The following is a 17964-nucleotide window of genomic DNA, read 5'->3' on the forward strand; positions in this document are numbered from 1 at the left end:
GCGGGCCGCATGTTCCCTATTTTTCATAGTCGGCTTGTTTTTTTTTTAGGAAAAATATTTCGCCACGGGCCGCAGGTTCCCAATTAAATATTTCGCCGCGGGCCGTATGTTCACAATTTTTCATGGTTGACTCGTTTTTTTTAGGAAAAATATTTCGCATGCAAAATTATAGTACTTTTATATTAAATTATAGTACGATTTTCAAAATTATAGTATTTTGGGCGTACTATACCTATTTTATATCGTACATAGTACGCGGACCAAAATTATAGTACAAATACTATAATTATAGTACGGTTGGCAACACTGCTTGACACTCTTAACAGCAGTGTTGCCATCTTTATATTTATAATTTATATTTATAATTTTACGCAAACTATAATAAAATACTATAATTTTAAAGGATGCAAGACGAAAAATGTTCCTGTACCATATATTTTTCAGAAAAACTATAATTTTTACGCCTTTGTACTATAATCGGCATAGAAAAATATGGCAACACTGCTTGACAGACAAAATTTAATAATGTCATAAAATTTCTTAAGTTGGTATAAAGTCAAAGGAAGACCATAGCCTATTGCGCCAAATAATCGTACTTGAGAGAGGTCGGTTGGATATTATTTAGTACAGAAAAAATACTTATTTCGAAAATCTAAATATTTGTAATAAATTGTCTTTTGGCTGGTAGAATATTTTTTGTAAATTTTAAGTTATCACATTGTTGCATTAAAAAAATCCGTCACGTTTTTTCAGTCTCATTTTTTTATTTAAAGATTTCCATTATTTCCAGGATTACCAACCGCCGGTTGGCAAACAGGCAGTCGACAATCTTACCAACTTGAGTGTCTGTGACGTATCTTTGATTTCGTCTTCTGTCGCCGGATAAAATGTATTTTACGTTATAATTTACGTGTCCCAGATATATTTGACGTCTATAAATGGGAGGCACACAGAGTACCCGTAAATTAAGTGTAAATAATGATACACCCATTCAAGTTTCGGAAGCTGCCATCAAACGAATGACCGAGTCGGAGCCGTCACTTGTTACTGTTTGTATTTTTCATTACATAATGTCAAATAAATTGATTTGATTGATAAAATAAATAAAAAAAAACATGACTTATGATTGTTCAAAATATGGGCTTCAAATATTGGTACTCAGAATGTGTATTTGTGGTTTTGTAGGCTCTCGGAACACCATCACCTCGTCCTAAAGATCCTAAACATCCTAAACCCGAATATGACTACAGTAGAAGTGAAGACTACTGGGCGAAACGTATACAATTTCTGAAGAATACTCACGATGCCATAAATAAGAAAATGGAAGCAGAATATGACAAGGCCGTGTCAGAAACTGCACAAATGTTTAAAAGAGCCCAAACTGCGTGTGTTGTTGGAAAACTTCCACCCTGTCAAGAACAAAAAGCCTCGGTATATACGTAGTATAGTTATTATTTACAAACTAGGTACATTGTGGTTTTGTCGAAGACACCTCTAGCATATTATTGTGAATCACCAATTTTATTTTATAAAATGAGTGTATCACTTGGTATTTATGAATTATAAAGATTGATTTACGACACCTGTTTTGCTCACATGGCGAGCTTTATCAAGTACTTGTTGCAAACGAAACGTGTATCGAAAAGCAGTATTTATAATATGTGGTAAATACCGAGTGTTGGAATCAGTTTGTAAAATTGTTATTATGATTATATTCTTACCATGTCCGATCCTAAGAAGATCATATGGGCCTTCACAGGGTGAAGGTTGTATTAACAAATTTTTGTTTTACGAGAAATGGATGTTAACCACTTCTCAACTTATTAGGTCCATACTCTGGTCCAAACACTTTAAAAAGAATATGTGAATTTTCCAGACACGGAACCCATGACATTATAAGCTGACACAATAACCGATCATGAATTAAATTACCACAAAGTAAATGCTGAATTTCTTAAAATGTTGATCACAAACAAGTTTTACGTAAAATTATTATTTGATATACTTAATATGTATTTCATGCATTTATTTACGCGATAATTGGTTTTTTGATGAGCTGATGCCAGGCCGGTTACCTCGTGTGTAGCCTGTCTCATTTTAGCACACCTAGTAAGGTTGTTTTCGTATGCTTGACCATATTCGATTTGATTTCAGATTACTCAATTAGTCACACATATAACAATCAGTCTTACAGTATCATCTTATTAGCGAGGTTGCATGTTATGTCACTGTGCATACATAAATTTTTATTTTGCTAGCCCATCTTTGAGGGAATGTTCTCAGGACATGCTGCAGTAACACACAAAAGGGCCATGCTAGTCGAAATGGGAAAATACACGGCACATGCCCACTGGCGCTGAATAGCAACTCAAAAGTAGATCTTCCTTACCGGTCATCTTTAAGAAATGATGATGTGATGTCACCCTTAGCAATTAATAATGACAATATTATTTTCACATATAGGTAGTCAAATCAAATTTCAAACTAATAAGTAAAACGAAATCTAGGGATATTAAATTTGTCCTTGGTCATACTCTTCTGATAAAAATGAATCAAACATGGTTGTTTTAATTTCACATCTTCCATGCTCACTACACTGGTTACGATTAAGCATTTCAGTAAATATTCAATGTTATGTGCGTCGCTTTTTGAAAGGTTTCAGAACATAAGAAATGCCTGGTTTCAAAACCCCCTAAAATGATTTTAGGTAGTTTTGAGGAAAATTCATATCTATTAAATCTGTGAACTTTTATGTATTTATTATTTAATTCGTACATTCTAGAGTATTTTGGCTTAACCATTTTATTGGGTATTGAAATTTACCCTAATTTTTGATCATATTATGTATAGACGGTTTTTGGCGTTTTTTAAAGTTCAATCTTTGGTCATCATATAGGTATCAGAAATATCCATCTAAATACATATCTAACTCAAAATTTTTCTAAAACCGTTTTAGGGGGATTTGAAACTAGGCGCTTCATATCAGGATAATTTGATATTATTATGACAATCAGATATCGTCGGTGTTTTGTAAAAAGGGCGAATTAACCAAAATGCTATTTTACAGGAGGAGGTTTTTTAACTTTTGACATTTATTTATTTATTACCTGTGGATGATTATAAATATCTAACAAGTTTATAATAAAGCTTAGAAAGAATATTGTCATTATAATAGGCATTATTATATAATATTTTAAAAGGCCTAATACGTCACATTCACTTTTTATTCGTAATTTTAATTAATTTAATTTTAGTCGATTATCGTTTTTTAAGTACTTTCCTGTAGAGATACAAATTCGCCGTTTTTACACAACAAAGCTAGTGGGGTACATATTGTATTTTCATTAAAATCTCGATTTCGTGAAAATGGTTAATTCGCCCTTTTTACAAAAGACCGACGATATATGGAACCACAACATGTGAGATAGCTAAATGGCTTTTTTCACAAGGTGGTTGTCAATCATTTATAGGCCATCCATGGACTGAAACCGTATGCGTTTTCGAACCGTGTGCTATACTAAGCTTATCTTTTCTGATCATTTTTCCACAAAGTATATTATAAGCATCTGATCGTATCCGTGTATACCATACACTTACAAATTTAGTGAAAATATATTTTCATGAACATAAATCATAAGTTTAGTATGGCACACGGATCTAAACCGCATACGGTTTCAGTCCACGGATGGCCTCTTAGTCAACCCCCATCTGGGGGAAGAAAAGTAAACCGTTATACAAATACATGCCCTCAGCCTTCTTTTGTAAATTGGAGCAGTATCAGTAGTCAATTAAATAGCATGGCAAATGTTATAATAGTGGCCTGCTTTTATGAATATTTACTACCTATTAAATGTGTGGTTTGTTTTGTTATTATAATATCAGTTAATTTAATAATTTTCCTTTTACAATCATTGATATACATAATATGAGATAATATTATATGAATTCTTTAATTTTGAAAACCTCAGCAATATAACGATTAGAAAAAGAAGTAAGACCAAGTGGGATTCGAACTCGTATTATTCACCGTCCGGGTGGGCACTCTCTAATTTTGTGTAGGTATGTATATTCAGTATTGAATAAAAACGATTTTTTTTTTTGTTCTTTCTAGGTTATCAAATGTTATAATGAAAATTCTACTCAGCCCCTTTTATGTGGAAAGTATGTGTCGGAATTCAATGATTGTGTTTCTGCAAAGCGATCGGCAGTCATGGCAACGGGAGCTTAATTTACCACAATAATATCTTTTTGTAGTCGAAATTCTGTTATATTTTTTTTTTATTTGGTAAAAGTATGAATACTAAAAAATCAAACATTCAAAATAAATGTATTACATATTGAATATTTATTCCTCTCCTTTAAATTAGGTGGTGCTGAAATCTTGTACATATATTATGTTAATAAAAAAAACCTAAAATATCATGTGCTCAGTTTTAATTTAGTTCAAATCCTTTATTCTTAGATGTCACCGATGATGAGTTGAAGTTGATTAGTTATTATATTGCTTTTTCAAAAATTCTAGACCACCTGGGCTAGGCCCTTAATCTCCTTCATATTATGTAGCGTAGGCTAAGCTTGTGGCTTGTATTAAATCAATTACAAAAATACATGGTAATAAAAAAAATACTTTGATGTCTCAAGACTCAACGAGAATGCTCCAGATTCAGAGCGTCTCGTGTCAGTCCGTTGTAATGATAAAGGTCTCTGATTTACATCAGCAGAGTGATATAATACCCTCGATAACTATTTATTCTTTTCCCCTTTTATCATATCTATGTTTTGGCATTGTTTTTTATGCTGTGGGGTGAATCGGTCCTCCCGCTCGTGCCTGTGTCGGGCGGGAGACTAACCATCATCTATCGTTATTTATTTTATCCCCGAGCTACTAATGCTCGCATTGGGGTGGGTGAAGATTTCTTCGACAACTTGCAGCTGCGGTCGTGGCCAAGTTCGATTTGGAGATGTCTGTGAAGTGTAGAACCGCGCACTATCTCAGTGCATTCGTGACTTTTCTCAGTATCTTATTTTGTACTGTCTGTAATCTTTTAATATGGTGTGTGTGCCCAGGTTGGACACGCATAAGTCATCGTTGGGCGGGTTGTAGTTGTGTATAGCAGTAATTTGGTGCGATTAGACAGTTTACTCTTTCACATCATGTGTCCAAGTCATCAAATATGTAGTTTTAATGTCATCAAAAGCCTTTTTCCCCCAGTCTTTGCTTGGTCAATTCAGACAATTGATGTGGGCACACATGCTTACCTAGAGTTTCTGTTTTTTCATTTAAAGTTGAACTATGACATTGAATACTAGGTATGATTTTTAAAGTGAAAGTGATATTATGTTACATCTCTTTTACGCATGCTAATATGATTAAAAAGTTTTTCTTTCTCTTTCTGTCACATTCGAATTTGATTACCAAAGTTTAAACATTTACTATGCGTATTAGCTGACGTGCTTCGTCGTTTACAAATTATAACATGAATTTAAAAAATATATGTATTTATAATATTAAATATATTTTATAATGTACACAGATTTTTTTAACAACTATATTATATATACTTTTATTTATTTGTCGCATATTCAAAATGTTCTTGCTATATTAAAATCTTTTTTTTAGCGGGCCAAGTAAATCCGTATTTTTGGCCATAGACTAATAGAAAAAACTCTCTGCTGTCAGATTATGTTGATAGCAAATTGCAAGATACCTAACGAAGGAATTGTGTTTTATATCAGGAATAAGAAACACTATCTGTAAGTACAATATTATGTTATTTATTACTGTAGTAGTATTCTGTGTGTTTTGCATATATTATTCAAGTGTTAATTTATTGTTTTCTTAGTCTACATTAGTTGCGTGGTTAGTTTAGAGGTTATTGCGAGAATGCCTGTGATTTCATATTTATTTGTTTGATATAATCTAAGGCGTTCTAGTTGTTATTAAACATGTTACCTACCTGATTACTTTATTTTAGTTAATCAATCTTTTTTGATGCTTTGTATTATCACTAATCCGTTTTAATTACCATTCTTCAAACAGTCGCACACTATAAAAGATTAAAAATCACACTATTAACAGTTCATATGTTATGTTTTTTGCAGATGGAGAAAATGTCTACCGAGATCTTTGCTTGTCGACGGTTTCATATGAATAAGATGGAATGAAATAAATCTTTTAATTAATAATGAAATAAATCCGACTTTCGGCGTACGATCCGAACATGGCGTGATTCATATAATATTATTTATGACGTAGACCATCAAGCATATATACCCATTTTCTAGATTTAATAGTACAATTACAAAAGGTAAATATAAAGTGACTAATGTTTGTAACCTATAGCTATGTCTATCTCGCATACATATTTAAAAAATAAAACAATTTTATAATTACATTTTTGCACTAAATTTATTATCGATAATGATATAAAAGTTGCTAAATTGATTCATAATATTCTAAAATATAATATAATTTTGCATATCAGTTACTTGTATCATATCAGGTATGTCATTTGGTAGAGCTTACTCTCCAAGTCTTTTCTTTTTCATCCTCAATATCACTTTGATATTAGAAACATTGTCTTTCTAACACCATTTCAAAGACTTTAAGTTTTCTAGATGCTGTATATTAATTCTTCTCTTCGGCTATATCTGCATCTTAGTTGCAGCATATGGATACAATGCGGCGCCTCCAAGAATCTCTGTCACTCTAGTTTTTTTGCATCGTTCCAGGTCATACTAGCAGCCCGTAACTCCGCCAGATATGCTATATAGATAGTATTTAGCGGCCATCCAGGACGCCGGAATCCGGTTGGCTTGAAGAACAGGCAAACCAGATTGGGATTCTCTTCAGGCACTCGCAGCACGTGGCCGGGCCAGGTACAAAGTTGCGTATTCACTCTCAACGTGATGCGAGGCTATTTGGTGCGTTCTTTTATCTCCCGTTACTTCTAAAATTACCGCACACCCAGTATCCGTCGTAAACATCTGTTCTCGAAGCTCAGTATACGGTTGCTCGGAGCCTTTGTAAGGTGCCATGACATAAAAACTAGTAAGATATTTAAAATAGCTGCTAGAATGAATACATTGTTGAAAGGAAATGAAAACTGATAATATGATATATCAATTAATTTGTCCATCTGAAGTTGTAGATATCAGTTAATAATTATGTGTTATACCAGTAATTAAATGCTGACTTCAAATGAAAATTGACTATTAAATATTGAAATAATATATTACCAGTTTTGATTTTTTTAAGTACTATACTATATCCATGGTTCATATTACAATGTCATAGTAAAACTTAGAAGAATAAAATATGTCGTAAGACGAAATCAATCTTGGGGTTTTAATATAAGTTAAATAAATAGTACACAGCTAATTTGTTATTACTTTGAATACATGCCATGTCTTTACATCAATAAAAAACAGAAAAACAATTTAATAATGTATAAATATTTATATAAGACTTAACAACGTCTAGTTAGACATCTAGTTAGACACGATGACCTCCATTTAATTTCCTCTTATTTTAAAATTCACCAAGATATATCCTAATAAGTAGGTAAGTATATTACATTTGTACATATAATAAGTAAATCAAGTACTTAACATAAATAATTATACTGTAAAATTAAATTACAATTGAAGCAGTATATATGGACCCCACAGAGTAATTAACAATATAATAATTTATATAATTATATCGGGTATATACTATATTGACACATTTTAATGAAGTCTATTTTTCTTGGTACCTACGTTCAATGATAAATGTTGTTTTATATTGTAACATAAACAATGGTAATATGCATTGATCTTTCTGATTTTTAAACTGTGATATCTATTTTATATATCTATTGATTTCTATGTGTATTATTGATACATTATTTATTTCAAATACAATAATTTCAAAACTAACAGTAAATAATATATAGAAAGCGTCATGTTGTTTAGTTGGAACATCTACTAGGAAATTCCATCCAATCCAAATTCAATTTTTACCAGGTGGGTACTTGTAGGTCAGTTATTTTTGGAATAAAATGAATCCCTTAAAAAATATGAAATAAGAATAGAATGATAAATATTTGTGAAAATTTACCAAATCAACATGTTTAACGTGAATATTTTCACACTAAAATGATAAATATTGTTAAGAAAATATACACAAACAGTTCATTCAGAAGTTATGACGTTTAAAAGATCCCGCGAGTTAACTCGTGCGTGGCACTGATCATGAGGTGATATCAGTTATAATCATTTATGAGGAATGGTTATAAGCCATTGGCACAACCAATTTGGTTTTTGACCTTGAGAACAAAATGTACTTTTTACACGGAACCAAAACTCACGGCTGCAGAGACGAATGCTTATACAAAATATGGCGCAGTGGAATCGCCAGCAAGATCAGGTATCATTATTTAGATGTAAGTATACATATTATTTTGAATTTCATAAAATTACACTCGTTCTGGGTGTCTCGTAACAGTAAACTATATTAGTAAATTAGATATATCTTGATGAACTATAAAATAGTGATGTAATATAGACTTGTTGAAAATATATTAAGCATAATAAAATTTAAAATAAAAATTTAGAAATTCAGCCTTTCTGGTTCTCTAATATTCATAGATCTACTGGTTCTGGGATCTACTATTTCTGGCAGTAGACAATTCATATAAAAGTGATATATCTTTTTTTCAATCTTTTCAATCCAAAATGTCTCGTCTTTTTTGATTAATTCTATTTTAACAGGAAAATTATGTCCCGTCCAAACTCCAAATAAACAGACATCTTTCTTAGTAATATGAAGCTGCCCCTGAATCTGGAAGTACCAATCGTGATTTTTATCTATTACCATATTCCTGTCTTTATCTACTTTCCAAAATTTAATTTTTTTCTGTACAATAGCTTCATCTGCACTTATTCCAGCAGCTGAGAAAGGACATTTTATTTCAATAATTGTATCATCATCGCTGATGCCATCTGGCGTTGCACCGATAAAATCATACACATCATCGATAAACAATCCACATCTCTCAATCTTAATCCGTTCTTGTACACTAAGCTGTTGTAAAGCTATTGATTCATTTTCTTTACCATATTTTACCGCTTTCACGTTGGCTAATGATTGGCTATATAATAAACGTTTTACCAAAGGCCCAAATTTTGTATTTTCTCGCCGCTTACACACCTTACCAAAAACAGAGGCAGTAAGAAGGTTTCGTCGCCTTTCTAGCCATTCTGCACATTCAGATTGTAATACGGTGCGTCTTTCTATATCCCTCCTCTCATAGTTTGTCAGTTTGAGTTTTTTCAAAAAAGTTTCTTTTAACAATTGATATTGATTTTTGTCCATATCAGGTTTTTGGCAACTCTCTCCATAATCTGGATTAGATAAAGGAACAGTATGTATTGGTTTTCGCCAAGATTTTCCTATTTTTTTTTTATTTATTTTCAACCTTCTTGATTCTAAGCGATTTATGAAGGCTTTTGGGCTATTTTTATAAACTTGTTTTTGAATTGTGCAATGTAACTTATTTGTATTAAATGCGATTACCGCCGCTGCACATCGTCCCATGTACGATTGTCTTTGAGAGTAGTTAATTCTCTTGCCGCCTACAAATTTTGCAATCATGTTATTAAAAGATTCTGAAATATTAGTAGAAAAATTATAAATTAAACTTTTTGAATTTAGCACCAAACGAGAATTATATATCATTAATTGAGAAAATAGACTGCATTCTTTTAATGCTGGTACATAATTTACATCAAGCATGTCCTCTGTATTTGGTTCATTTGTACAAAAATATGGTAGACAAGAAGTATGGTCTCCAAAAACATGGTGCGGTCCATTAAATAAATCTTTTTTCAGAGCGATAACCTTTTCTTCGAAAGTACTATCTTGTAGTTTTCTATACTTGATTGCACCTATGACGGCTTTCCGCAGACGTCTTTTTCTTGACGCAATGATTTTTCTTACATTCAAGGGATATCTTGTGTCTTTGGTTAATGCCTCTATTTTGCCACAATAATTTCTAATTAAATGGTTTTTACATTCAACTTTCTCGACAGTTACATTCGGATAAGGGTGACAATCAAGAATTTTTTTGTATGTGCTGGAATCTCCATCAGCAATCAATTTTGAATAAATCAATCCATGTGTATTAATAGATTCTTTAAAGCCTTCTAATATTGCTGTAGATTCCATTCCACCTGACGGACCGGTATAATTTAAAAAGCATTTATGTTGTTGAGCAGGGATATTTTTATTTTTAGCTTTGGCGCACAAATCGCAATATTTATTTTTCACTGACATGTACAAAATCTTTCCGGTTCTTTGACCAATGATCGTGGCAGCGCCAGATGCTGCGGAATAATTGCATCTGTATGAACGTTTCGACCAACAGCCGTCTGCAACAACTGATATCATGGGAATACCAGAAGAATCGACGTCACCATTTTCGATTGCAAGTTGTCGCTCTTCTTTCGCAGCGTTTTCCATACTCTTATTTTTGGTTTCTTCAAACCACTCGTACACCTTCTGTTGACTCTTTCTGTATGTTCTTGCTGTAATCGATGGTACGTCAATTGCTGAACACATTTCTTCCAGATTTGAAAATCCACTGCCGATACTGATTATACTGGATACAAATGCGTCACACAGATTCATTTTGTTTTTGTTCATTTCAGTGGTATATAATTTTAATTTTTTACCACAAAGTTTACATTGAATAAAAAATGTACTACTAAAGTTATCCCGATTTTCCCCAAAAATTTCTAAATGTGATAAATTACAATTAAATGGAGAATCATGGTGGCTAATTAATTGAAGTTGTTGGAAAAAATATGAAAAGTCTATAATTCTACGGCCTTCTACACGGAATTTAGGGCTTGAATCTTCAATTTCATTTTCTATAATAAATTCTTCGTGTTCGTGTTCAAATGTGGGATGAAATTCTGGTTCAGGTAGTATGCTTTGAGGATTTCCATGCTCAGGCATAGTCTTCGGCAATATATCAATACTATAATACATTCAAAAATATTAGTTTAGTAGATAGTTAACAGAAAACAAAATGTATAGCTGCTATTAATTATTGTACCAGATTATAATTTTTGTCACAGACACACTAATTTCGAATAAGACATGGCACAAACATAATATAAAAATAATATAAGTACAAATGATCATTATACTTAATTGTGTGTATTAATAAGTAATACGCAAAACTTCCTTTTGCAAGATAAATAAATATTGTGAACCAAAATTTTCTGTGAAATGTGGTTTTTTCAACTATGTATAATTATGTCAAATTATAAAATAATAATTTCAAACCTTTGTGTTTTTAATGTATTAATATTTCCATCTTTTCTCCTACGTCTTTTTTTGGAACTTCCAGCCATCGGATAGTGAGTTCGTGGCATTTTTTGTAAGTACAATCGATATAAATAATTGTGATAATATTGTTAGGTACCTATGTCAAAAACCGAGGATGAAAATTTCGCATTCCCGCTGAAATAAATGACGTTCATAGTATTGCCAGGCTAAACTTTCGAAATTAAAGTCAGTTTTTAAAAAAAAAATTACATTGGAAAATATTATGTAAGTACAGGCATCCATTATTATGTTATTTGATGAAAGTATTCTTTAAAATCATCTGTATTATTATAATCTCGCAAATTCATAATTTAGTAAAAGTTAAATTTTCTGTAATATAAACATCAGTAGGTACCTAACCTATGTTGATTCATAATTTTGGCTAAGTAAAAAATATAGATATTTTTACTTCGCGATGTGTTTGGGGTGTTCTAAATTATGTAAGTATGTTTAATAACAAATGTGAAATTCGTAAAACCTCATGTGTATTATTTATTAAATAAAAATAGTAAAACTAATAGTAGATACAAATGGTGAAAAACTTCATTCTCTTATTTACTAAAATATCAATTCAATAATATTTTAGTAGATATGGCAATACTGGACGACCCGATATATGTCACTGAAATAAAATAAAATCTATCACAATTTATAAAATACATACCTACTACAATCATAATTATTTTGAATGTAGAGGGAGATAGTTATAGAAAGGGACAGAAAACTGATTGCTATGTTGCAATATTAGGCAAAATAGATTGCAACAGTGTTAAAAATTATAATGTATGATTTAGTATGACATAACGTAGAATTGACGCAAATACAAATTTCTTCAGATTTTTTTTTGTTTTGTCCTCAAATGTCAAAATATGTTTTCCTTTTGAATAATATGTTCGAATTTGTGTTTGTTTCGCCTATTTTTGTGTTCAATTTGTAGCATTCACTTTTATAAACATATTTTTGTACAATACTTGTGTGTTGGCGTATTTTTTTGGTCATATAAAGTTAAAATAATACCAGCTAAAGATTCCATACATCATACACCAATTCGCAGGTGGGTCTGGCGGATATCAAGATGGTCGAATATTTCGTGGAAACAGTTGTTTTAAAAAGGTCTCTATTTAGTATTACAAATTTATAACTAACAAGATATTTCATCATTTATTCAATGATTAATGATAAACCTTCTGATACGTAGCTTTATATTATTTCGTATGTCTATAATTGTAGCATATTTAAATAACAAAATGTCCACTCGCTTCCATTAGATTTAGAACCAATAGAAACTGCAAATATTATAATTATACTGAATATATTTTACTACATTATGTTTTATAACATTACAACTATCTATAATAAATCGTTTGAGATAATAATTAAGGGAAAAATTTGTCATCATCACAGCCTATTAATGTCACAAAAATATGGCTTCGTTCTCAATTATCACGTTTCACGGTTTCAAAGAATATTATTTTACGTCATAAAAATACTTTATGTAGTTATCAAATGTTTTACATAAATATTTGACGATGAATAAGCTTCATAATGATATAAATAGTTTTTCTACAAATCTTACGTACTATTCAGGCTTAACCTCTGAAAATACCAGAAAATAGCTGACATGGAACACCTTCCCCCTTAATACCTTTATCAAATCAGTCATTATTATCAACTTACAAATTTATTGAACATGGGTGTGATATCTTGAGATTCCAGATTTTTGGAAATTAAGAATATTTGTTTTCTCAAGAATTCGAGATTGATTTCATTGTTCAGATTTTCCGGTCAAGAAATTGTTTACTAACAAATTTAAGAAATTCTATTAGGATTGAAAGTCAAGAGCTTTTTTTTTATTTTTAGCTCTTCGGCCAAAAAAAATATTCCGAGAAATCAAATTTTCTTGAGAAATTCCAGTTGTGGTCGGCAGCTTAGCCTAGTGATAATTTCTTGAGAAATGAGGATTCTCAAAATTTTAGAAAAATGTTTTTTCCAGTTTCGTGATTGGCCTCTACTCTGATTATTTCTCTACCAACAAGAGCGTGATTATTGAAAATTAACAATTTCTAATGTGCTGTCAATGATAAAAGGTTCATAAATAAAATACTGCACAGATGTTATAAAATGTTTTTCTTTACACACAGTTCACACATTTACATATAGAGATGATAACCATTGAGTTTTAGTTTTATTAAACTTTCAAGAATATTTTCAATTCTATGAAACAAATTTTGGAATAAAAAATCCAAGCGGTATAAACATTGAAACATTAATGTTTATAGTTTTCTATTCAGTGGATTTTCAGGTGATTTTTGCCATTGTTTAAAAAGAATTTGTTTTAATTGTGATAGTTTCAATGATGGATTTTCTTCTTTAATTTGGGGCATGTTTATTTCTTCAAATGCCGTATAAGCGGCTTTCATGCGTTTCTCAGGGTGTCGATCAACATCTTCTTCTTTCGTACTGTAATGAAACATTGGATTAAAAATATTGAATCTTAAAATGACACATATTATTTACTATACATTTACTATTTTAACCCTTTCAACGCGAGCCATTTTCGCGGGAATTTATTTTCAGTCAACTGATCTGTTAAAACGGTCACTACAGCTAAAACAGATCGATTTTAAAATTAAAAAATAGATTACTAGATGAACTATATATCAGTTATTCCAAATACACCAAGAAATAAACTGTATTCGTGACATTCTCACTAAAAAAAATGAAGACGCTAAAAAATATCCAAGCTTTGGCCGCGCGTCAATATGGCGTGCCGTCCAATGTCACATACACAATTTTTAACACATACTAGCGAGCGCTCCGCCGCGTTTGTATTTGTTATACACAGGGCTGGGTACATGCTGCCAGAGTTGGTTACGGTCTATAACAGATATATTACTAAATCAAAATCACACTTGTGGAATAATCCAGTGGGTTATCTTATCGCATTTTGTAAGTCGTAAACTCAAATTTTATTACCGTTTCAAATTATGAACCTATATTTATTTTCGTCGCCATAAAATAATGTTCCGTCATCGTGACACTTAATCATTAGGATGTTTTGGAGAATAACAGTAAAAATAACTACCCCACTGCTAAAATACTATTATAATATAATTTATGAGACGCCGTCGGCTTTTTCATTGTACAAAGGGCCTGTCGAAAGATCGCCAGGCAAAATACGACCATGTAAACAGAGCTAACACAGTTTCGTGGCACATAAAAAATAAAAATTATTACCCATTATAATATCAAATATGGAACAATGAACAAAGCCATACAAATTTACTGGAGAGCTGTGCGTCGATAAAATATTTTCCAGCATGATTTCTTCGATAATATTATGTGGTAGTGACATTTTGGCAGGTGAAATAATTATTTCACATATATTTATAATGACAAAAAATACTAAAAACAAATCGTCAAAATGTTTCTATCGAGATCACAAATCACTAAGAAAAAATACATAACGCTAACGTAATCGTAATAATTAATTAAAAGGTAAATAAAAATATTATCGATGCACACTTTTCGATGCATGACCAATGTTTTGTTTTGATAACCCTGGTGACGCATCGAGTACACCCGTCTTCGCAATGGCGCGCGATTCAAATGACTGAATAACGAGTGTTCTTTTCAAAAATATATTTCCTTGGGTTTTACTTGACATTTTTATGATCTGTTGCCTGATATGTCTACCTAAAGGTTTGAACTGATTTTTAAAGCATATTATCCACAAGTGTCTCTTCTAGTTTGGTCGAAAATACGAGATAAAGTCTATGACATGTTTACATGCCATAGGTAGTGTAAGGGTTAATATTTACCTCAAAACTGATATTGCTTCTTCTATAGTCTCTGCAACTTGACCTCCGATATTATATCTATTAATATTCTCTTCGATTGGTTTCTCAATATGTGTTTTGACAACCTGAAAAATAAAATATAATTATAGTGATGCCACAGTGTAAAATGCGTGCAAAGGTACCATTTTTTTCGGTAGGCTCATGCCTTCTTCATAGTAGACAGTTGAGTAATTTGTACTGTCTATGGTTGTTGTTGCCAACCGTGTTTACATCGCGTCTGTTGGATCGGTTTGTCTCACCGCTCCCTTCCCACTCGTTCTTGTTACCTGCCCAAACTATCAAACTTTATTTACGTGATACATTTATAGAATAGGATAAAGTAGCTGCATTCAGTGGTACCATTTGTAATTTCAGCGTGCTGTTTTGTCTCCGTTCTTTTTATTTACCTTTAAATAATTTCCTCACACCCCCACTGAAACAACCTCATAATCTAATCTAATATATTATTGTTACCTCTGCCTTAACGGCTTGTTTGGCCATCTGGTTTCTTTTTTCTGTTTCTGCAACAATTTGGGCTCTGGTAATTTTAGCTAAAGGTTGCTTCCCCTGTGTTTTAATTGAATCCATCTCTTTTTCAAGTAAAGCTTTGGCTTCCGCTTTCTTATTTAACTGCTCCTGTTTCTTTTTTTCAAGTTCTTCCTGTTAACATAAATAACAATTTTTATTGGCGATATACAATCGGAAGATAAATTAGTTTCAACAATAAAATGACAGTTAAAAAGATAATAAGACACTATACTTTGTTAACTAACCGTCCCTGCAGGATTGGTTTGTCGAATAGACCAAATATCAAATGTTCAGGAGACGAAAAACAAATTTGATTATCCTATATTTAAATACATGAAGGTATTTAAATTGTTGTTTTTACAGCATATGAATGCTGTTTTCATTACAAAGCAATTTAAAGAAAAGGATGGTTCTGGTCCATTTAGATACAAAAAATCATTCTGCATTCAAAGGTCGATTTCGACAAAAACGGATATTCGATAGACGACAAGCTTCTGACGATAAGAAAAAAATATGCTAACAAATAATTTTTCTGCCCAGATTTAAGGTTGAGTGCATCTAATACCTCTAAGTTGAGTACTATATTTTCTAGCTTTCCACGCAAAAAAAGTTAACTGCCTTTACTATTATCCTAGTATTTTTTAAAAATCAAACATTGCTCAGATTGAAGGACACTCTTTCCGGAAGTGAGTAGTAGAAAATATGCTTCATAATACAACCTAAATTTAGAAATCAAATATTTTGTTTAAATTTCAAGCTGAGATGAAATAGCAAACTGGTCGGGAATTCTATTATACCTAACTATAGCTGAACTTTCGATACATTTGGATCCTTTCTACAATAGATACAACATACATACTTACCACGAGAAGTAATTACAGGGAATAAATTATCAGATACTAATAATGAATAACTCTTAAAGTTGAAACTTGCGATAGTCACATCCAGATTAAGTTTCAGTGTATTCTATATTTGGGAGATGACAGTAAATAATATTAGTGTTTTAAGTACATAATGTAAGATTCTGTGCTTGACATGCAACTCAGCGATGACAATATTAAAATAAAAAAAATTCACTCCAGTTACCTATATCAATATAAATTATTAGCCTCACAAGATACTAATGCCGTACGATGATGCTAAGCACTAATACAACCACAACCAATCGTTGTGAGTTAATATGCCATCATTTAAAATGAAATTGTGCTATTAAGAGCATACTGTGAAACAGCAAATAATTTTCAACTATAGGTGCAACGAAATTTCGGACTGGCTGCCAATCAGAGAGCGAAAGTCGAGCTGTGAACACGTCAATTTGTTTTGTGATGGCGTCGGGGGAATTAATTCTTAAATCTTGTAAAGATGGCTAAAAAACGTTACCCATTTACTTGAAAAAGATAACATGTCAGTGAATATATTATTATTATTACTAATAGAAAAATAAACATAACATTAAATGGACGCATGTTGAATTTTAATGACAAATTATGTTTTGTTATGCACACGTCGTTACCACAATCTTCGCGTCGCGTAATCACGATCGTTTTAGAGTTTAGACCGTGCCCCAGCTGAAGTATAGCCTTTAACGTACATTTAAAACGCAGATGGCCTCAGCCTCCAAGTGCGCGTGGAATAGCAAAAATATTATAAAATAAACATCGGTGGCCGTAACAACTCGACTCCGACCGAATTAATCTGTGCGTAGCATTAACGATTACACAGGACAGCAGACAGGTATTAAAAAACGTCTAGACTTGCCGTTTTCTGTTGTTTTTTTAAAACTTGTTTATGATCATCTCGCCATTCTTCATCCTCCTTCTGCTGCTTTTTAATTGCATCTTGTTGATTTTTAGCATCAGCTTTGCGGGCTTTTGCAACCACGGCCTTACTATTTTCTCCAACAAATTTCTTAGGCATCTAAAAAAATGCAAAGCGAAAGAACGTTAATATAAAAAAAATAAAGCATTCAATATAATAAAATGAACTAGGTATATTAACATCCTACCTTAAATAGTTATTGTAATATGATTTCGCATATTTTTAAATAAATAAATCGCGGCGAGACTAGCTGTCAAAACTGCATAAATATTGCTAGATCGCTAAACAAATAATCCCGAAACGAAAATCGAAATAGAAAAATAAATATCGGGAGAGTTGAACCATAGACAAACATTCGTATGTAAGAGGATGCCGTCCAAATGTAATTAGGACCTTAACATG

General features: G+C 31.8%; 2 protein-coding genes across 2 annotated transcripts; one reads left to right on the forward strand and one right to left on the reverse strand.

The window, feature by feature from the left end:
- Positions 1–829: 829 nt before the first annotated feature.
- On the forward strand, positions 830–4422 carry Chchd3 (Coiled-coil-helix-coiled-coil-helix domain containing 3). Its single transcript, XM_085947577.1, has 3 exons — positions 830–1049; positions 1186–1431; positions 4112–4422. The coding sequence occupies exons 1-3, from the start codon at positions 939–941 to the stop codon at positions 4226–4228; spliced, it is 474 nt and encodes a 157-aa protein (XP_085803703.1). The 5' UTR covers positions 830–938; the 3' UTR covers positions 4229–4422.
- Positions 4108–17825, reverse strand: LOC147072100 (coiled-coil domain-containing protein 124-like). Its single transcript, XM_085947575.1, has 6 exons — positions 17750–17825; positions 17503–17661; positions 15691–15876; positions 15199–15302; positions 13008–13837; positions 4108–5259 (listed from the first exon to the last, which is right to left on the reverse strand). The coding sequence occupies exons 2-5, from the start codon at positions 17659–17661 to the stop codon at positions 13651–13653; spliced, it is 636 nt and encodes a 211-aa protein (XP_085803701.1). The 5' UTR covers positions 17750–17825; the 3' UTR covers positions 4108–5259; positions 13008–13650.
- Positions 17826–17964: the final 139 nt, after the last annotated feature.

Source organism: Rhyacophila brunnea, unplaced genomic scaffold, assembly GCF_057557595.1.
Source record: "Rhyacophila brunnea isolate RB1 unplaced genomic scaffold, BYU_Rbru_1.0 scaffold_2, whole genome shotgun sequence".
Lineage (NCBI taxonomy): Eukaryota > Metazoa > Arthropoda > Insecta > Trichoptera > Rhyacophilidae > Rhyacophila > Rhyacophila brunnea.

Coding starts and splice junctions, on each gene's coding strand:
- Chchd3 (XM_085947577.1), top strand. CDS start 939: ATGGGAGGCACACAGAGTACCCGTAAATTAAGTGTAAATAATGATACA. Junction 1,050..1,185: donor CGGAGCCGTCACTTGTTACT/GTTTGTATTTTT, acceptor GTGGTTTTGTAG/GCTCTCGGAACACCATCACC. Junction 1,432..4,111: donor GTCAAGAACAAAAAGCCTCG/GTATATACGTAG, acceptor TGTTCTTTCTAG/GTTATCAAATGTTATAATGA.
- LOC147072100 (XM_085947575.1), bottom strand. CDS start 17,661: ATGCCTAAGAAATTTGTTGGAGAAAATAGTAAGGCCGTGGTTGCAAAA. Junction 15,877..17,502: donor TAAAAAAACAACAGAAAACG/GCAAGTCTAGAC, acceptor TTATGTTAACAG/GAAGAACTTGAAAAAAAGAA. Junction 13,838..15,198: donor GAAGCAATATCAGTTTTGAG/GTAAATATTAAC, acceptor GTTTCATTACAG/TACGAAAGAAGAAGATGTTG.